The 22,472-nt window shown below is 39.1% G+C and overlaps 1 protein-coding gene across 2 annotated transcripts in view; it reads right to left on the reverse strand.

Annotated features, from left to right (window-relative positions):
- The window catches only part of PALB2 (partner and localizer of BRCA2), a 79,082-nt gene that overhangs the window by 14,323 nt on the left and 42,287 nt on the right, over positions 1-22,472 (reverse strand). For both annotated transcript variants that reach the window (XM_053694705.1, XM_053694704.1), the window contains exons 9-13: positions 20,783-20,868; positions 14,876-15,037; positions 9,992-10,108; positions 3,313-3,400; positions 980-1,128 (exon numbers count right to left, since the gene is read on the reverse strand). In XM_053694705.1, the coding sequence (XP_053550680.1) occupies positions 980-1,128; positions 3,313-3,400; positions 9,992-10,108; positions 14,876-15,037; positions 20,783-20,868 (602 nt within the window). The remainder of the gene's footprint in view (positions 1-979; positions 1,129-3,312; positions 3,401-9,991; positions 10,109-14,875; positions 15,038-20,782; positions 20,869-22,472) is intronic.

A 22,472-nucleotide genomic window follows, 5' to 3' on the forward strand; every position in this document is an offset into this window, starting at 1 on the left:
AAACTCCAGTCCCATGCCGAAGAGTACTACCATCCATAAGAGACTATCGAAAACTTCTGACACTTCTCTGCCAACCTCCTGGGACGAAAAGGCAAAGAATGACTGGGGGATGAGGGAAGTGGGAGGAGTATTTAAGCGTTTGGCTGGGGTGTCTTTGCCTCCTCCTGGTGGCCAGGTTCTGAATTCACAAAAGTAATGAATACAGCTGTGGACTCTTTCCATTTATGAAGAAAAACTATGTTTACTGATCAGCTGATTATTTCACCTGTGCTCCAGTTCAGATATCCTCATAATGTAGCCTGTTAAGGAAGTCTGTGGACAGGTTTAAAAACTAGTGGACTATACCAACACCACCACAAACAATAAAACAATCCACAAAAAAATGATATTAAAGGGAAATGAAACATAAGAACACAACTACAACAGTAAGGTAACTACTCAGTATGATACGGTTTTTCCTCCAACGCCTGTAGCTCTCTTTAAAGCTGTTGTTTTAACCCTTTACAGGTGCTGGCTAGTCAAGTTCTGCATCTTTATACTGGTTGGTGCCATCTTAAAGCTTTGATACCCTTATGACAGAGCCAGGGCATATTCACAGACAGTGGTTGGCTATCAGACAGCTGTACTGTGCATGAAGCGGCTGCATCCTCTATATTATACATGTGGCTTTTTTATATATGTTCAGTTAAAAAAAAATTAAAGTAAAATGTAACGCTCCCAGTCTGTATTGTGTGAGCTAACCCGCAGCTCACAGTACAGCTGTCAGTAACATCACAGGTCTGTTTATCTTCAGCACTTCTGTCACAGGGTGCAAGAATATGTCAGTCACAAGATGGCAGCGCCCAGTATAAAACCGGCGCCTGTAAAGGGATAAAATGAGAGAGAAGTGGGGGGTGAGCAGTAACTGTTCATGTTGTGTTCAGCAATTATACGTCCCTGTAACAACCGTATAAAGTTCTGCTCTACAGACAAAACCTACCTCCCAGTGTGACCATCAGGTAGGTTGTAGCATGTGACAGGAACGCACTGCTCGCTCTTGGGATTGGCAGCAATGAGTCTAAATACACAACTTCCTGCAGCCGCGTCATCACTGCTATAAGGGCTGGCCAGAACCAAAAACAACAGACCCTGACAAGTATAAATAAAAATAAATTAGTAAGCACAGGTCTGGAAACGGCATCATTACTGACACATTGTAATTACATCTGTGTAGCCTTGCAATTAGTTAACAACTTTCCAATTTACTTCTATTATCAAATTTTCTTCATTCTCTTGTTATCCATTGCTGAAGGGACAGCATTGCACTACTGACAGGAAGCTGAAAATATCTATTTAGCCAATCACAAGAGACAAATGTGTGCAGGCACCAATTAGCAGCAGCTCCCACTAGTATAGGATATGTGCGTATTCATTGTTTAACAAGGGATACTAAGAGAACAAAGCACATTTGAAAATAGAAGTGAATTTAAAAGTGTCTTAAAATGACCTGCTCTATCTGAATCATGCACGTTTAATTTTTACTTCCCTATCCCTTTAACTGTAGTTTTTAGTATTTTACCTTATTCACCTCTGCTGGAGTTAATTAGGAACACATAGTTGCAGGGTTAGACTTGTGATGTTTACACTGTGCACTTCCATTTCTCAGAATAAGAACACACACAATTTTACAGATTTGTCAGGAAATGGGGGCAAAATAAACAATGAAAGTGTATATCATTTTTACTTCACATAACTGTACATTTTCTATAACAAACCCAACGTGTTTTGTGTTTCTTCAGAAAAGGACAGCAAACATCTCAAGATTTTTTATATAAAACGTTTAGTTATACATAATAAAACAGTGGTGCACTATATTTTTATTATTTACTTTGTCCCATTTTAATGTAATGCAATTTATCAGAACCTGCAGACTTCCAGAGGCTAACCCTGCTACATATATGTTCCTAAGTGGCTTTATCAGATAACAGCAAAACATGAATTTTATACTAACTTTATGACAGTGACTAGACTTGTTGTCTGCAGACTAAACTTCAGATTGGCTCTTTTATATAAGGCAAATGGAGGAGTGTGTGTGTGTGTGTGTGTAGCTGAGAGAGCTTGTAGGCGGGAAAGCTCCAACAAGTGGACGTGGTCACTTGTAACGTAGGGCGTGATCTGCAGTGAAACTGGAGCTCTATAAGGGAGAGTGTGGTTATAGCCAGACAACAATACAAGGTGGACGTGTGTTTTGTTTTTGGGTGTAGTTATCCATGCGATGGGCGTGGCTGCACCTGATCGTTTCTCATCGTATCTCCGACCTAGTTCCTGGTTCGAGTCTCACACTGACCCGTCAGATTATATGTCCGGAGCCCCAAATGGAGTCTGCCTGTCACCTATCACCAGGACCACCGGACTTAGCTACAACCTTACGTGCAAGGTGGTTATAGAAAGTTAATGTGCTTTTTTGTATACACTGTCTGGTGGGTGCTAATTTGTACCAACTGTGTGCGAGCTTGGGGCTTATGCATATGTAGTGTGCACGCATATTTGCCTCAGGCGAATAGAATGTCTATGCACAAGAGGCTGATGTATGAGCACTGTATATAAGGCTTATAGATATTCACTGTGTGTGCTTAGGGCTGTGTCTGATAATATCAAGTGTTTATAAACATGTTACTTATCCTCTTTTGATTACTGTATTCACAACTTTGGTTTCCTTCTAAAAAAAAAAAAAAAAAAAAAAAAAAGGGCTCTGCTGGTTTCAAATATCATCATGTCATGGTACTTATGTGTGTGCTCTGTGTACCATGCCAGTGCTGTGCTGCTCACCTTATGCTAAGGATTAGACATGTAACTCAATAGAACAGGAGAGGGCTGTACATTTTTAGCCATTTTGGTCCTCTTTGTGCCGAAATTGGAATTGCACATTTTCGGCGGCCCAAATTTTGGTGCATCGCTAGTATTCTTTATTTAGTTCTGTGTAACAGAATCAGATTTAACCTTTTTTGTTTTGCTACCAATAATCAAAATAAAGTATAGTCCTAGAAAACTATTATTATTTGCAAAACAGTAAGTCAAGTAATGAACTCAAACAGCAGCTCTAAGCTGGCATCAAATTTGAAATATGCTACGCAATAATTTTACCGAAAATAAAAGGCAAAATAAGAAAAAATGCAATTTTCGGCCGAAATTTCGGTGCATCCCTAATAGCAACACAACAGAAATTCCTTGTTATTGCAACGTGTTTACTTTGCCTGGAAGGGAAAAGTACTTTATGGTATTAACCAGCTTGACAATGTGTACTGGTGTATAAGAATATAAGTCGGTACTCACTGATTCTGAGGAGGCGCTCAGGCAGGAAAAACTGTGGCAGAGATCGCCCACATGAAAAGTGCTTAAAAGTTGCCCAGTGACAGAGTTCCTGCGAATTAGATACACTCAGATTACCAATACAGCACATTTGTGTGTTTTGTTTTCTTTAAAGGGACATTAAACACAAAAACAAAATTTATGCTTACCTGATAAATTTCTTTCTTTTGCGATGTACCGAGTCCACGATTTCATCCTTACTTGTGGGATATTATCCTTCCCAACAGGAAGTGGCAAAGAGAGCACCCACAGCAGAGCTGTCTATATAGCTCCCCCCTTAACTCCACCCCCCAGTCATTCGACCGAAGGCCAAGGAAGAAAAAGGAGAAACTATACGGTGCAGGTGACTGAAGTTTTCAATAAAAAATACTATCTGTCTTGAATAGACAGGGCGAGCCGTGGACTCGGTACATCGCAAAAGAAAGAAATTCATCAGGTAAGCATGAATTTTGTTTTCTTTTGCAAGATGTACCGAGTCCACGGTTTCATCCTTACTTGTGGGATACCAATACCAAAGCTTTAGGACACGGATGAAGGGAGGGACAAGACAGGAACCTAAACGGAAGGCACCACTGCTTGCAAAACCTTTCTCCCAAAAATAGCCTCCGAAGAAGCAAAAGTATCACATTTGTAAAATTTGGAAAAGGTATGAAGCGAAGACCAAGTAGCAGCCTTACAAATCTGTTCAACAGAAGCATTATTTTTAAAAGCCCATGTGGAAGCTACCGCTCTAGTAGAGTGAGCTTTAATTCTTTCAGGAGGCTGCTGTCCAGCAGTCTCATAAGCCAAACGGATGATGCTTTTCAGCCAAAAGGAAAGAGAGGTAGCGTAGACTTTGGACCTTGAATCAAAAGGTCCCGTCTCAGTGGCAGAGTCCACGGTGGCAGAGATGACATGTCCCCCAGGTCTGCATACCAAGTCCTGCGTGGCCACGCAGGCGCTATCAAAATCACCGAAGCTCTCTCCTGGCAATCAGACGCGGAAGGAGAGGGAAAGGTGGAAACACATAAGCCAGGTTGAACGACCAGGGTACTGCTAGAGCATCTATCAGTACTGCCTGAGGATCCCTTGACCTGGATCCGTAACGAGGAAGTTTGGCGTTCTGACGAGACGCCATCAGATCCAATTCTGGTGTGCTCCATAGCTGAACCAGTTGAGCAAACACCTCCGGATGGAGTTCCCACTCCCCCGGATGAAAAGTCTGACGACTTAGAAAATCTGCCTCCCAGTTCTCTACCCCTGGGATAAAGATCGCTGACAGATGGCAAGAGTGAGTTTCTGCCCATCGGATTATCCTGGAAACTTCTATCATCGCTAAGGAACTCCTTGTTCCCCCCTGATGATTGATATAAGCCACAGTCATGATGTTGTCCTGAAATCTGATGAATCTGGCCGAGGCCAGCTGAGGCCACGCCTGAAGAGCATTCAATAATATTGAATAATTCCAGAATATTTATCGGTAGGAGGGCCTCCTCCTGAGTCCACAAACCCTGTGCTTTCAGGGAATTCCAGACTGCACCCCAGCCCAATAGGCTGGTGTCTGTCGTCACTATAACCCACACTGGCCTGCGGAAACACATTCCCCAGGACAGGTGATCCTGTGACAACCACCAAAGAAGAGAGTCTCTGGTCTCTTGATCCAGGTTTATCTGAGGAGATAAATCTGCATAATCCCCATTCCACTGTCTGAGCATGGATAGTTGCAGTGGTCTGAGATGTAAGCGAGCATATGGAACTATGTCCATTGCCGCTACCATTAGTCCGATTACCTCCATACACTGAGCCACTGACGGTCGAGGAATGGAGTGAAGAGCTCGGCAGGTGGTCAAAATCTTTTATTTCCTGACCTCCGTCAGAAATATTTTCATGTCTACCGAGTCTATCAGAGTCCCTAGAAATGAAACTCTTGTGAGAGGGGAAAGAGAACTCTTTTCTACGTTCACCTTCCACCCATGAGATCTTAGAAAGGCCAACACTAAGTCTGTGTGAGACTTCGCTAGTTGGAAAGTCGACGCTTGAATTAGGATGTCGTCTAGATAAGGCGCCACTGCTATGCCCCGCGGCCTTAGGACCGCCAGAAGGGACCCTAGCACCTTTGTGAAGATTCTTGGCGCCGTGGCCAACCCGAAGGAAAGAGCCACAAACTGGTAATACTTGTCCAGAAAGGCAAACCTGAGGAATTGGTGATGATCTTTGTGGATTGGAATGTGTAGATACGCATCCTTTAAGTCCACGGTGGTCATATATTGACCCTCCTGGACCATTGGTAAAATAGTCCGAATGGTCTCCATCTTGAAGGATGGGACTCTTAGGAATTGGTTTAGGATCTTGAGATCTAGAATTGGTCTGAAGGTTCACTCTTTTTTGGGAACCACAAACAGATTGAAGTAGAACCCCTGCCCCTGTTCTGCTTCCGGAACTGGGCGGATCACTCCCATGGTATATAGGTTTTCTACACAGCATAAGAACGCCTCTCTTTTTGTCTGGTTTACAGACAATTGAGAAAGATGGAATCTCCCCCTTGGAGGAGAATCTTTGAAATCTAGAAGATACCCCTGGGTTACAATTTCTACAGCCCAGGAGTCCTGAACGTCTCTTGCCCAGGCTTGAGCAAAGAGAGAGAGTCTGCCCCCTACTAGATCCGGTCCCGGATCGGGGGCTACCCCTTCATGCTGTCTTGGTGGCAGCAGCAGGCTTCTTGGCCTGTTTACCCTTGTTCCAAGCCTGGTTAGGTCTCCAGACTGGCCTGGATTGAGCAAAGTTCCCCTCTTGCTTTGCAGCAGGGGAAGAGGAAGCGGGACCACCCTTGAAGTTTCGAAAGGAACGAAAATTATTTTGTTTGGTCCTCGTCTTATTTGACTTATCCTGAGGGAGGGCATGACCCTTCCCTCCAGTGATATCTGAAATGATCTCTTTCAGTTCAGGCCCGAATAGAGTCTTACCTTTGAAAGGGATGGTCAAAAGCTTAGATTTTGATGACACATCAGCCGACCAGGACTTAAGCCATAACGCTCTACGCGCTAAAATGGCAAAACCTGAATTCTTTGCCGCTAATTTAGCTAGATGAAAAGCGGCGTCTGTAATGAAAGAATTAGCTAGCTTAAGAGCCCTAATTCTGTCCAGAATATCATCTAGTGTGGTCTCCATCTGAAGAGCCTCTTCCAGAGCCTCAAACCAAAAGGCAGCTGCAGTGGTTACAGGAACAATGCACGCTATAGGCTGGAGAAGAAAACCCTGATGAACAAAAATTTTCTTTAGGAGACCCTCTAATTTTTTATCCATAGGATCTTTGAAAGCACAACTGTCCTCAATAGGTATAGTTGTACGCTTAGCCAGAGTATAAATAGCTCCCTCCACCTTAGGGACCGTCTGCCATGAGTCCCGCATGGTGTCAGATATGGGAAACATCTTCTTAAAAACAGGAGGGGGAGCGAACGGAATACCTGGTCTATCCCACTCCTTAGTAACAATGTCCAAAATCCTCTTAGGGATCGGAAAAACATCAGTGTAAACAGGAACCTCTAAATATTTGTCCATTTTACACAATTTCTCTGGAACTACAATAGGGTCACAATCACCCAGAGTCGCTAAAACCTCCCTGAGCAATAAGCGGAGGTGTTCTAGCTTAAATTTAAATGCCGTCATATCTGAATCTGTCTGAGGGAACATTATTCCTGAATCAGAAATCTCTCCCTCAGAGAGCAAATCCCTCATCCCTACCTCTGAACATTGTGAGTGAATATCGGATACGGCTACTAAAGCGTCAGAAGGCTCAGCATTCGTTCTTAACCCAGAGCTACTGCACTTCCCTTGCAACCCAGGCAGTTTAGATAAAACCTCTGTGAGGGTAGTATTCATAACTGAGGCCATATTTTGCAAGGTGAAAGAATTAGACGCACTAGAGGTACTTGGCATCACTTGTGCGGGCGTTACTGGTTGTGACACTTGGGGAGAACTAGATGGCAAAACCTGATTTCCTTCTGTCTGAGAATCATCCAGTGCCAAACTCTTATAAGTCAAAATATGCTGTTTGCAATTTATAGACATATCAGTACAAGTGGGACACATTCTGAGAGGGGGTTCCACAATGGCTTCTAAACAAATTGAGCAATGAGTTTCCTCAGTGTCAGACATGTTGAACAGGCTAGTAATGAGACAAGCAAGCTTGGAAAACACTTTATTTAATGAAAAAAACAACAATTTTCAAAAACGGTATTGTGCCTTTAAGAGAAAAAAAGGCATACACAAACTGCAAAACTGCTTAAAATTACCTCAAATTTTCCGAAATTTTTGCAGTAGACACACTAAGCTATAGTAAGATTGCACCACAAGCAATTTAACAATTAACCCCCAAATAGGAAAACCGGATTGACAAAATGCAAAAGACCGGTAAAACCCCTGTCAGCACCTTGCCACAGCTCTGCTGTGGCGCCTACCTGCCCTTAGGGATTGATAATGTGGGGATAAAGCTTTGATTAGGCCCAAGAAGTTCACCAGGACCCTCCGGTGTTGTAGCTTGCTGCTTGTCTATAGAAAACAACTGCGCAACTGAGGCGCAAAATTAGGCCCCGCCCATCTTACTCGATGTTACTAAGGCCTTTAGAAAAATCTAACAAACGTTTTTTCAGCCATGTGGGTTATAAAACCCCCAAAAAAGCCAAGTGTACCCTCAATACAGTTGTCCCTTCAAGTAATAAAAACAGCACTCCCAGAACACACAAACGTTTGGTATATATCATTCAAACTGAGTGTCCCATAAGTTAAGCCCTTTATGCAAGCTAGAAATGCCCCTTCTAATACTAGGATTACTGCTTCCCCTTCCCCTCATGGGGATACTGTCAGCCTTTCTGAGTTATCACAGTCTCTGCAGAAAATATGACTGAACATACCTCATTGCTGTATCGCAAGAAACCGTTCCTTACACTGAAGTTTTCCTGTACTCCTCAGCTTCTGTGGGAACAGCAGTGGACCTTAGTTACAAATGCTAAGATCATCATCCTCTAGGCAGAAGTCTTCATCTATCTCCTGCCTGAGAGTAAATAGTACACACCGGTACCATTTAAAAATAACAAACTCTTGCTTGAAGAAAAATAAAAACTAACAGTTTATCACCTCTTTCACTTTACCCTTCCTGCTTAGAGCCGGCAAAGAGAATGACTGGGGGGTGGAGTTAAGGGGGGGAGCTATATAGACAGCTCTGCTGTGGGTGCTCTCTTTGCCACTTCCTGTTGGGAAGGATAATATCCCACAAGGATGAAACCGTGGACTCGGTACATCTTGCAAAAGAAATAAATGCTAGATACAATGATGCATTCAACGATTAGTCTGAGAATAATATGTAGATGTATTTTTTAGAGTTTCATTAGCTGTTTAGATAGTGACAAAATAAGTGTAAAGTTTTAGTGTCTATAAAACAATGGGAGCTGCCATGTTGTAACTTAGGTTACCTTCTCTGCTGTGGCCAATTAGGGAAGTTATAAATAGGTCACTAGAGTGTGCAGCCAATGGCTGTGTGGGATATAACAGTGTTCTGCATTTCTATTCCTAACAGGAACTGAAAAGCTCACAATTTCAGAATGGAATGAAAGGAAAAGGGGACAAAATAAATCATGAAAGTATATTGCAAAGGTTTTTTTTATATATATATACGATTTGTCATTTTATATTACCATCTCAGATATTCAATGTCCCTTTAAACCACTGACTAATGAGATTTACACTTCTGTTCTCAGGCTAAATTCTGACCACAAATGCCCAAACCGGGAAAGCACAAATATCTGGTCTGTTGGTTAGTACTAAAGGCCAGCACCACCCTAGGAACTAGTAAGTACAGTAAGCCCAACAGAGAAAAGAATGATTCTGTGCTTGTAATCTAGTACAGTCTGTAGACAAGTTTAATGTGCCCTACAAATAATCAAACAGAGTTGGGGTACATTTTTTGGGGATATTTAAAATATCTGTAAGGACAAGGAAGTCAAACTTAAAGGGACACAAAACCCCCCTAAAAAACTTTATTTTATGATTCAGATAGGGCATACAATTTTATCAAACTCATCAATTTACTTCTAATATCAAATGTACCCCTTTCTCTTCGTATACTCTGTTGAAAATGATCTCCTTTTAATAGGGGGATACCGAGGTAGGATCAGATGTGCGCATGTTTCTTGACCACTATAATGCAGCTCAGTGTTAGCAGCCATGTTTGGAGCACTATATATATCACATTGTTACAGACACATGAGCCTACCTCAGTATGCTCTTATGGAAAGGAGATACGTTTCACCCAAGGACACTAAGAGAAAGAAGCTAATTTGATGTTGGATGTAAATTGGAAGGTTTCTAAAAATGTTATATGCTATCTGAATCATGAAAGGTGTCGCTTTAAAAATAGCAAACGAGCCATTTTAGCATTCTTTATAAGCATAAAACTAAATAACAGTGACCGCTACTGATGTATTTAACTACCTTAAAGCAGGCGGAGTTTGAGAACCATTTTGGACTAAATGGAAAAGGAATTTGGATGATAATGAGCTGCTTCATCCCATAACCAAATGAAATATTACATTGAATTAATACTGGTCCATAAGCCATTTATTTATCCTGTGTGCAGTAAATCAGTCCGCATGACTTTTAGAATAATTACCAGATAACAATGCTATTGCTCACAGTGCAGCCAACCAAAGCGTCCTTCTCTCCTTCCAACTCAGAAAATGACAGGATGCTGTCTCCAGGAGACATCAAAGTACGAGATTCCACAATTCTGCAAGATCATCATAAGGTTTAGAAGAAAAACAAAACCATCAAATTGTTTATAAATACTTACACATTATTTAAACACAAAGGAAACTTGATATTATAATACCAAGATTTCCAAAGTATGCACTTGCAGCACTCTGGGCCCTAAACTAAAGGGCGGAATGTCCCAACAGGATTTTAAAATATAACCTTTATTATAGAAGTTTAAAAAAACCAAATTGTTGGTTTGATACACACACAATTAAAATACACTCCAGTACCGAGATCAGTGTAGTAGGTAATTAGTGAGATCACTAAATATTATGATTAGGCCTGTATAATGTCCCAGTTATAGGTGATCTCAAATATAACCAATGGTAATCGCTAGTTTAAATTCACTCAATAGCTTGCAGCAAACAAGCTACAGCAGAAATTATAATCAGGGTAAATTATGATCTGAGAACCTATTAATATGATAAGCTTAAACAGTAACTACAAAGTTCAAAGATTAGAAATATTATGTAAATGTATATTAGAGTTGTTACTGAATAATATCGATGTATCCAATGTAACTTAAGTCAATATACATATTACTAGTGAGCTGAAAATTATATCAAGTAGGCTTATATTTATGCCTGTATCTGAGCATCTATTAATTCAGAAAGTATTACACATTATTTATTTGGTATAAGTTAGGCAGAGAAAGGGTCACCAGTCACACAGTTTAACAGTCACAAGACTCTAGAGCACAGATGGATAAGTTTATAACCACTATATTAGTTGTATTTTCTAATAATTCATTGTAAATTGACCTACAAAGCAAATACAAATTATCTCATATACTATTAACTTACAAACAGATGTTTTCTGTAGCCAGTAATGGTGTGTGTATATATATATATATATATATATATATATATATATATATATATATATATATATGTGTGTGTGTGTGTGTGTGTGTGTGTGTGTGTGTGTGTGTGTGTGTGTGTGTGTATGTATGTATGTATGTATGTATGTGTATATATATATATATATATATATATATATATATATATATATATACACACATACATACACACACAGTATATGTGTGTGTGACACGTGTTGCGTGACTACACTGTTTGTCTAACACCCTTGGTTAGGCAGACTGGGCTGTATTTATCCACCTCTGGCAATTTCTTGGGGATACACCCGATCCGGGTACCATCTGGGAGCGCAACTTCTTTTGTACCAGCAGCAGTAAGGTATGACAAGGAGCCTCCTAAAAAATGTCTGTTGTGGCACACCAACAGGGAGTCTAAAGTAAGTGGAAATTGCAGCTGAGATAAACCGTTGCCAATATTGTTTTCCAATAAACAACACCATATGCCCTGTGATTGGGATCCCTGAATGAGGGTACGTCTCTCAAAAGGTAGCACCCTAGGGGTTGAAGAGGTTGAGGAACATGACAGTATCGATTGCAGCTATGCATGGTTGTGACTATTGATTATACGCTTGCAAAGACACCAATATACCGTGCTTGACTGTGCTGCTAAGGTCTGCAAAGACATTATTACACCCTGTTCAAATGTGCTGCTAAGATCTGCAAAGACATTACCATACCTTGCTTCACTGCGCTACTAAGCCAATTTATTGGGGATTAACTATCTGCTTGCCCTGCTGGTTGTGACTAAGCTTTGACGGTATTCCTACCAACAAAGGATCAGTGATCACTTATATACCAGATGTGGGACTAGTAGAAGTATGAATAGGTTTGCATAATATACCCAATGGCCATTGGTGGATGTTGTAATTGTATATATGTGTCTAGTTAACATTTAATTTGTTTTCAATTTCAGGGTAACTATCTGACTACACCTTGGATTGTTGTAAGCTTTTTTGAGGTTTTTTTATGCCTTAGATTAGCTGAATAAAGGTGTATTGCATCAATCAATCTGCTATTTAGAGACATCTGTGGGGAAGGGAGCTTGTCACCTGGGGGTTGGTCTCCTCACCTAAATGACCCAGGGTATTATCTAATTTCTATCTTAGGATAGTTTACGTGCAAGTGCCGGCTAGAATATCCTTTTTTTCTTGCAGTATTAACAAATGTATTCTATGTTCCCAGGCACCCCTGGTCTATATATAGTTTCCTGCCATGTAGTGCTCTAGATAGGTGCACGCCACCTACCTAGGTATGCTCTTGAACAAAAAATACAGTGAAAATTAACCAAATTTGATAATGGATGTAAATTAGAAACTTTTATTATTTATTTATTTGGGGATTCATGTCCCTTTAACCCCTTAAGGACCAGCACCGTACCCTTTTGAACAAGTGACTAAAATGTGCGTGCATTATATTTTTGAGTGTAGCTAAACTTGAAAATGTTGCAAAGGTAAAAACAGACAAACACAAACAGACAGAAACAAATTCACTCACACAAAAATTCTCTCACACACAGTTTATCTTACACTCAGAAACACAGACACACACACACACACACACACACACAAAAATACTCTCTCGCTAAAAAACTCTGTTAGATGCATACACACACACTTCTCTCTCTCTCTCTCTCTCTCTCTCTCACACACGCACACACACGCACACTTCTCTCTCTCTCACACACACACACACACTTCTCTCTCTCTCTCACACACACACTTCTCTCTCTCACACACACACACACGCACACTTCTCTCTTTCTCACACACACCTCTCTCTCTCTCTCACACACACACGCACACTTCTTTCTCTCTCACACACACACAAATACTTTCTCTCTCACACACACACCTCTCTCTCTCACATACACACACTCTTCTCTCTCGCAAACACACACACACACACACACTTCTCTCTCTCTCTCTCACACACACACGCACACTTCTCTCTCTCTCACATACACACACTCTTCTCTCAAACAAACACACACTTTCTCTCTCTCACACACACACACACACACACAGAATCACCAACATCAGCACCTTATCCAACCACAAGGATAGAGGACAGGTAAGGGGTCACATTAGACCATTTCAGTGGCAAAGGTCAGCAACAGAACAAGCTAAATTAACATACTCTACGATGCAGGTAAACAGCTAAAACCTGCATTAGTGATGATGCAACCTCACATAGGTTAGATGGTATGGGTCAAGAATCATGCGCCCAATAAAGCAAATAAGTTTACAAATGAACCCTAGTGTGGAGCACTGGACACAGGATGCACAAAGCATGTTCACATCAATTTTGCTTCATTCTCTTGGTATCCTTCCTTGTTACAGCAATGCACTACTGGGAGTTAGCTGAACGCTTTGGTAAGCCTATCAAATGAGGCTTATATGTGCAGCCACCAATCAGCAGCTAGCTCCCAAGCCTGCCTAGGTATGCATTTCAACAAAAAGAGTACAAAGAGAACAAAATAGATAACTGAAGTATATTGGAAAGCTATTTAAAATGACATGCTCTATCTGAATCATGTAAGTAAAAAAATGTGTTTCATGTCCCTTTAATTAGTTACTTTCACTAACGGACTTCAACAGAAGATATTAGATAGGAAGAACAGTAGTTTATACCCAGAATAACAAAGCTACAACAGGGCATCACCCATTATTGTATAGAATCTAAAACTTTATACTTATGTCTTTAATAAACAACTAATATAATTTTTAAAAAATCTGCATATTATCCTCAGGCTAATGTTTGCTTTCAAAACATCACTATATCTAGCATTTTTTACTGTTGTAATTTCCCTTTAACTTGGTCAGAGCTTAAAGGGACACTCAAGTCAAAATTAAACTTTCATGATTCAGATAGAGCAGAAATTTTAAACAACTTTCTAATTTACTTCCCATTAACAAAATGTGCACAGTCTTTTTATATTTACACTTTTTGAGTCACCATCTCCTACTGAGCATGTGCAAGAATTCACAGGCTATATGCATTTGTGATTGGCTGATGGCTGTCACATGGTACGTGTATGCATTTGTGATTGGCTGATGGCTGTCACATGATACAGGGGGAGTGGAAATAGACAGAACTTTGAAATTTATCAGAAAATAATCACTACTCATTTGTAGTTCAGACTAAGTGCTATTGCATTGTCTTGTTATCTTGTCTTTGTTGTTTATGCAAATCTACTGTATTTACTGGTCCTTTAATTAAAGGGACAGTGTACACCAATTTTTATATAACAATGTGATAGAGTTAGACTATAAAGAAGAATATGCAGATACTGATCTAAAAATCCAGTATAAAATCTTTTAAAATTGTACTTAGAAGCTCACAGTTTAGCACTGTTGATGAGGTTAGGCTGGGACAACCATTGGAAGGGGCTGGGAAAGCAGGAAAGGCAGACACTCCCCTCCTCTCCTGCATATGAAAAGACTCGGTAAACAAACAGGAGTCTGTAGACATCAGTATACATCTAAAACTGTGGGGCTTGGTTAGGAATCTGAAAATCAGCACAATGATATTTAAAAATAAGCAAAACTATACATTGTTACAAAACACTCCCAGATGGGCGATATAAATGGATCATCTACAAAACATTTATGCAAAGAGAAATGTAGTGTACAATGTCCCTTTAAGTTATGAGCTTCCAGAGTATTAAATAATTGCATAATCTCTAAAACATTAACAACATATATTGGAAATATAGACAATGTAATAAATCAGTCAGGCTGTAATGACGTATGCTGCAAAGCAGAGAGGAACAGCTATGACTCCTGCACCTCTCCCCAAACAAAAAAAAATTAAAGACACAGGAAATCCCCCCCCCCCCCACCAAACCCCCCTCTTCCGTCTTACCTTCCATTCTTAGACAAATGCGTGATTTCCACCACTTGATCACACCTCACACCACTGCCGCTGACTATGCGAGCCCTGGATAAACCCAGTGCGGTTTTGGTGTGTCCTCGCTTTACAGCGCGCTGCTCATAGCTCATACTGCCGGCACCAGGGTACAGGGCCCTGCACAAATGAAAGAACAGATTCTAACAAACATCTGTGAACAGCAACACACCCTGTCCTGACAGATTAAATCACATAAAAGCAAGGACTGAAATGCATGTTGTCTACAGTCCATTGCATCTTGCCTTACTGAAATTAAAGGGACCTTTCTTTGCAAGAATACAATTCAAAGGGGCTGCACAATTCAATTACCAATATTCCCTTAAATCATCACTATGAGCACGGCAGCTTGGTAAAAATGTTATGGGATATGAAACCCAAATTATTTATTTCATGATTCAGATAGAGCATGCGATTTTAAGCATCTAATTTACTTCTATCTTTTCTCAATGAGGTGACATTTCCACCTCTAAACCAATAGCCGTGCCAGCATACAGAACACGGTCAGATGACTATCACGGCTATTGGGTTAGAGGTGGAAAAATCACCTCATTGGTAAAGAGCGCAGTGGTGTGGGCTGCCGGCGGCACAGACAGGGCGAGTTTAGCAGCCTTTTTCTTTTTACAAACTCATCACTGAAAGTCAAGTTTATTTTTAGTGCTGATAAATCCTAGTTTTTTTTTAAACGCTCAAATTTACCATCACTTTAATATACAGCATTCATTTAAATTACTTTATGCTCCTTCTATTCAAGTAGCTGTATCTTATCTTAAAAATATGCCAGCAACGTAAGCTTGAAATACGTATTATACTATTTCGCCCATATGAGTATTATTATAGTTATTCTTATTTTCCCCACATTACTTTATCCCTTAAAGGGATAGTTTAGTCAAAAAACACTTTCATGATCCAGATAGATGAGCAATTTTAAGCAACTTTCTAATTTACTCCTATTATCAATTTTCTTCGTTCTCTTGCTATCTTTATTTGAAAAAGCTGGAATGTAAAGTTTAGAAGCCGGCCCATTTTTGGTTCAGCACCTGGATAGCGTTTGTTTATTGGTGTCTAAATGCAGCCATCCAATCAGCAAGCGCTATCCAGGTGCTAAACCAAAAATGGACCGGCTTCTAGACTTACTTTCCAGCTTTTTAAAATAAAGATACCAAGAGAAAAAATGATAATAGGAGTAAATTAGAAAGTTGCTGCGCTATCTGAATCATGAAAGTTTATTTTTGACTAAACTATCCCTTTAATTATCAAACTATTATCATAACTAAATACACTCGGTAAGCAAGTTAAAAGGGAGACACAACTCCTGTGCAAATTCCCCTAACCCTTTTTTTAGTTTGATCTAAAAGCAGCTTTAAAAAGGGACATTAAAATAAATGTTAGATAAAACGATGAATAAAAAGCAAAGATTAGCTTCCGGATAATATGTAAATGTATTTTTTAATTATATTAGGTGTTTAAATACTGAAGATACGTGTTCAGACGGAGCATGTGATTTTAATAAGGTAGTAGGTGCTGCCATGTTGAAACCTAGGTTTCCTTTATCTAATCTCTTCTACTGATGAGAAATACGAACATATAAAGTGTGAAAGCAATGGCTGTATAGAATATACTAATGGTAAAGTAATTTTTGTAAAAACAAGAAAATAGAGAGACGCACTCACTGAGACAGAACAATAGCTAGAAGGCCAGTGCCACTCAGGGTGCACGCTATGCCTTTTCACAGAGAAAAAATATCCTGTAGCATAACAGTCTGATCCTGCCCAATGACAGTCCAGCACCGAAATACCAGGTAATTCTTCTCTGAACAAGGGAAGCAACAACCCCAGACGTACGTTTCGGCCTCTCTTGGGCCTCATCAGTGAGGTGCAGTTGCATATCTCTAGGCCATGTGTGCACGGAAGTTTTTCTAGCTTTTGTTCTGTCTCAGTGAGTGCGTCTCTCAGTTCTCTTGTTTTTATGTAAAGTACTCTTAGGTCTCCCTAAGAGTAAAAGGGGGAAACCAGCTATGGACTCCTTGCACACATAGCCTAGAGATAAGCAACTGCACCTCACTGACGAGGCCCAAGGGAGGCCGAAACGTACGTCTGGGGTTTGTTGTTTTGTCTTGTTTAGAGAAGAATTGCCTGGTATTTCGGTGCTGGGCTGTCATTGGGCAGGATCAGACTGATATGCTACAGGATATTTTTTCTCTGTGAAAAGGCATAGTGTGCAAAAAGAGACTGCACCCTGAGTGGCACTGGCCTTGTGGACAAGCACGGAAGTTTTTCTAGCTTTTGTTCCGTCTCAGTGAGTGCGTCTCTCAGTTCTCTTGTTTTTAAAGTACTTTTTTGTATCAGAGTTTAATGTCCAACACAGCCATTGTTTACACACTTAATTTGTCCCTAGGTGTCCTCATCAAAAGAGATTAGATAAGAGAATCCTAGGTTTCAACATGGCTACAACTATTACTTTAAAGCACTAGTTTTCAAACCTGTCCTCAGATCTCCCTAACAGGCAACATTTTGAGGATATCTGAACTAGAGCACAGGTGAAATAATCAACTGATTAGTAACCATGGTTATTTTACCTGCTCTCAGTCAAGGTAATCCAGAAAACCTGGCCTGTAGGGGAGGACTAAAGACAGGTTTGAAAACCAGTGCTTTAAAGTGAATATAATGTTAAATGAATAAGTGCCCTGGTTTTTAAAAATACTATTGAAAACAGGGTCACTTTCATTCATTAAAATTTAGATTGCAGCGTTGTTTTTAAATACTTACCTTTTTCTTTAGGAAACCCAGACCGGCGATCCTCCGCCCGCAGCTCCTCTGTACTTAGCACCGCAGTGACGAAACCAGCTTCCTCTAATCATGGCGTGCACCCAGAGCGCCCATCTCGTGAGGCCACGCCATGATTGGAGGAAGCCGGTTTCGTCACTGCGGTGCTAAGTACAGAGGAGCTGCGGGTGGAAAAAGGTATTTAAAAAAACCACTGCAATGTAAAGTTTAATGTATGAAAGTGCCCCTGTTTTTAAGAGTATTTTTAAAAACCAGGCACTCATTCATTCACATTTACTTTGAAGGGGATTTGGAAAGCTCACAATTTTCAGAGTTAACATTTTATATTGTAGTCTCCTAATATTTTAATGTCCCTTAAACAACCCCTTCTATTTTTTTTATATTTCATAGGCATGATTATTTTTTCTAATGTAAAGGGACAGTAAAGTAAGAAATTTAACTTTAACGATTCAAAATAGAGTATTCAATTATAAACAACATTGCTCGAGCCTACCCCAGGTATCTTTTTTTAACAAAGGATACCAAAAGAACAAAACAAATTTGATAACAGAAGTCAACTGGAAAGTTTAACTTGCATGCTCTGTCTGAATCATCAAACTGTAATTTTGACTTAACTGTCCCTTTAAAGGGACATACAACAAGTTGGGATCGTGGCCGGACCGTTATCCGACTGACGCTTGTCCGGCGGACAATATTCCGAAAGACATTTATCCGGCTGCTGGGTGGGAATGAAGCTTAAAAATCACGGTTTTATAACATTTTTAATAGTGGACTGACAAAAGACAATTAAATCAATTTATATATAACATATTAATTATAATATATAATATTATAATTATAATAATTATACTATGTGTTAAAAGTACATTGTGAGGGTAGGGACCCATGGATAGGTTCCCAGAGGCGGTTGCGGCGCCCGAGTCACTGATTGTAACAGAAAATGTTGGATCGTATCTGCCCTCGGCCGAATGTATCTTGATTTATTTAAGTAAATCTTATATATTATGTGCTATTGCCTTTAAAAAGTCTAATCTTGAGTATTCACTGTAATTTTCTAAAACTTTCATTATCCTGTTGTTTATGATTTCATATTTTTTTTTTGGTTTTCTCAGTTCAACTCCAGAATCAATTTTTTCAATTGTTAACTCCCATTCTGCTTGTTCTTTTCTTATTTTTGAAACTAGTCTGCAAATGCTTGTGTGGGTTATAGACATTCGTTGGTCAAATGCTCTGTGCCATCCTTCTAGAGAGTTGTTTGTTCTAGGTAACCCTAGTTTTGTTCTTTCAAAAGTGTTCCACATCGTAATATCGAAAGTAGGTTTTCTTCTTGTACCTTCTTGTAGTTCGCCAATCCAGGTTTTTTCAAAATAATTTAAAAATTCAGATAAAATGTTACCGTTTTGTTTTTCTATTGATTTTACAAAGTCATTAAATGTTTCAACTACATCTTCCACTGGCACAAATGCTAATGCTTCTAAGCATTTTATGATCAGAGCATTTTTTTCATTATTATACCATATTTTTAAGCCCAAAGATTGTATTTTTCTCCACAGGCATTGGGAAAAATGGAAAAAGCATCCATAAATTATTGTATTTTGTAAAAAATTTGTCATGCAATTTATTGCTGCTCTTTCAAAATCGACAGTAATTGATATAGGATTGATATCTGGATTTTTTTCTTTTATAATACTAAAAATTAAATTATAAGTTTCCTGATTTTTATTTTTTGATATGCAGTATACTAATGGTATGGTATGGTTATCTTCTATTAAAACATGTATTATATACAACTGAAAACCTAAAGGAGCTGAGTCAAATGTTCCGTCACAGAGCCAGTGTTGTTTTTTTGAAAGAAGATCTACATTTTTTTTAGTAGACAGAATGATTAAATTTTCACTTTCGTACATGATGAAATCTTCTCCTCTGGTTGTTTTTCTTAAATCATCATTTAAAATGTTTCCATTTGGTGTTGTTCGATGTCGACGTACCATTCTGGCAAGAGTTTCTTTTTTAGGTAGAGCTCCTGCTGCTTCAAGGGGGAAATTAGATGTGCAATTTTGTATTATGCTTGATGTTACTTCTTCTGAATTTTTAGCAACTTCTTTTATTTTTTCAATTGTTTTCATAGATAAAATTCTTGCTGCATTAGGTGGATGTGAATGATTTGATGCATCTTTTTCAATTATATCATTAATGGTTTTTAGCCTTCCTCCACAAAAACCTTTTTTTTTCACATCTCCAATATGTTACATTTTCTTTTTTTTTGTCTACAATGTATGCATAACCTTCATATAACATTTTTCTTCCTCCTTTACACGTCTTTATGAACTCCATTTTTTTAATTTGATGTTTTTTTTAAATTTATTTAAGTGTTTGTATTTTTTTTTTACCTCAGTAGCCACAATATATATTTAAATTCTCCGCTTTTTTATCGATGACAATTACGCAATTACGTGATTGTGCTGTTCGGCGTGCAGTCGGAAGCAGTGTATCTCGGACATATGTCTGACGGACGAATGTGCTTCGGCATTTTGTCCGTCGGAATTTTGTCCGAGCACCAGTTGGGATAGAGACAAAATATAATATGTACTTGAATAACTTTACCTGCAAATTTATACTGCAGTGCCTCACCATTAAACCTTTCTTTTAAGTTTCTGAATTGTACTGCTCTAACTCCCCCCACACAATTCATTTTATGGCTGTATCTATGTCTATTGTTGCTTTGGTAGAATGCAGACTTTAACACTCATTATCTGCGTTAGCATGGCTAGAAGCAAATAAGCTGCCTGTGTTTCTGATGCTAAACACTGATAAGGGGGGTGGATCAGACTACTCCAGACAGCATGCCTATGTAACTAATTTTTGCTTATTTTTTAAAATTATTTTAAAATGCTTGCCAGCAATTTTTAAACATTTTTTTAATGCAAACTATTTTTACTTAATTAGCCCTTTTAGGATATGCACAGACCTAAACATTTTTTATGGCACTTTAAGTGAACAAAATAATTCTGCCAAAAAGACTACTATCAGCATTGCATATACACAAGTATTTCATTTCTACATTATGACATTTTCTTACCAAATCTCTTTTATTTCTAAGTTTCCCAGAGCAACACACACAATGTTCGCCTCTTCTGGAAGGGGCAGTATCTGGATGATCGGCATCTGCAGATAGATAAATAACAACGGTCAGGGGATTCAGGGTCCCTGAAAACTGGAGATAAAGCAAGATATTCCTCTGCAAACAAATGTTAGAAGCTTATATTTCCTCATACAGGAATATTCTTAAACTCTTTCCTTGTTTCTAAAACAAAGAAACAAAAAACATTTAAGTTTATAAGTTTAGACATAAAGTACAGGAAACTCTTTCCATTTTTTAATGCAACATTTTAAGTTCGCCTGAGTGCTCTGTGTTAAAATACGTTTTTTTCAGGTGCTTATAAACTTTCAAATTTAGCAATTTTGAGGACAGGCTTTGCGACTGAAAATGTTGGCAATCTGAAGTAAATTGAGTATTTTAGGGATTGTTGTAAAAAAGGTACCTTTCCCTAAATATTGAAAACAATTAACTGAACCTAAAGCAAATCCACCGCACCCATCATTATGAAATCTACCATGCAACTATAAAGTCAACATAATTAAAACAATGGCAGCAGAGAATTGTGGGAATTGTAATCTCATATATTGGTCTTGATTAATTTTTAAGTAATGCCAGACAAACCCTAAAAAGTGTCTCAAGTATATACCTGACCAAAAAAAATCTAAGAATAAAAAATAAATAAAAGGAAACTACCGGTGTACGGGCAACTCAATAGCAACAGGTTGTTTGAGCTCTGCAATAAAGCTTTTTTTCTACCATGAATTTTAAGCTATTTTCTTCTGTTATGTGTGATCAGTCCACGGGTCATCATTACTTCTGGGATATTATCTGCTCCCCTACAGGAAGTGCAAGAGGATTCACCCAGCAGAGTTGCTATATAGCTCCTCCCCTCTACGTCACCTCCAGTCATTCTCTTGCACCCAAAGACTAGATAGGAGGTGTGAGAGGACTATGGTGATTATACTTAGTTTTTATAACTTCAATCAAAAGTTTGTTATTTTACAATAGCACCGGAGCGTGTTATTACTTCTCTGGCAGAGTTTGAAGAAGAATCTACCAGAGTTTTTCTTATGATTTTAACCGGAGTAGTTAAGATCATATTGCTGTTTCTCGGCCATCTGAGGGAGGTAAAAGCTTCAGATCAGGGGACAGCGGGCAGTTGAATCTGCATTGAGGTATGTAGCAGTTTTTATTTTCTGAATGGAATTGATGAGAAAATCCTGCCATACCGTTATAATGACATGTATGTATACTCTACACTTCAGTATTCTGGGGATGGTATTTCACCGGAATTACTCTGTAAAAGTACATTAAACCTTTTAATAGGTATTTAATTCATGTTAAACGTTTTTGCTGGAATGTAGAATCGTTTGCATTTCTGAGGTACTGGGTGAATAAATATTTGGGCATTATTTTTCCACTTGGCAGTTTGCTTGTTTTGATTATGACAGTTTCGTTTCTCTCTCACTGCTGTGTGTGAGGGGGAGGGGCCGTTTTTGGCGCTCTTTGCTACGCATCAAAAATTTCCAGTCAGTTACTCTTGTATTTTCTGCATGATCCGGTTCATCTCTAACAGAACTCAGGGGTCTTCAAACTTCTTTGAAGGGAGGTAGATTCTCTCAGCAGAGCTGTGAGACTTATGTAGTGACTGTGTTTTAAAACGTTGCTC

The sequence above is a fragment of the Bombina bombina genome, chromosome 11 (genome assembly GCF_027579735.1).
Source record: "Bombina bombina isolate aBomBom1 chromosome 11, aBomBom1.pri, whole genome shotgun sequence".
NCBI lineage: Eukaryota > Metazoa > Chordata > Amphibia > Anura > Bombinatoridae > Bombina > Bombina bombina.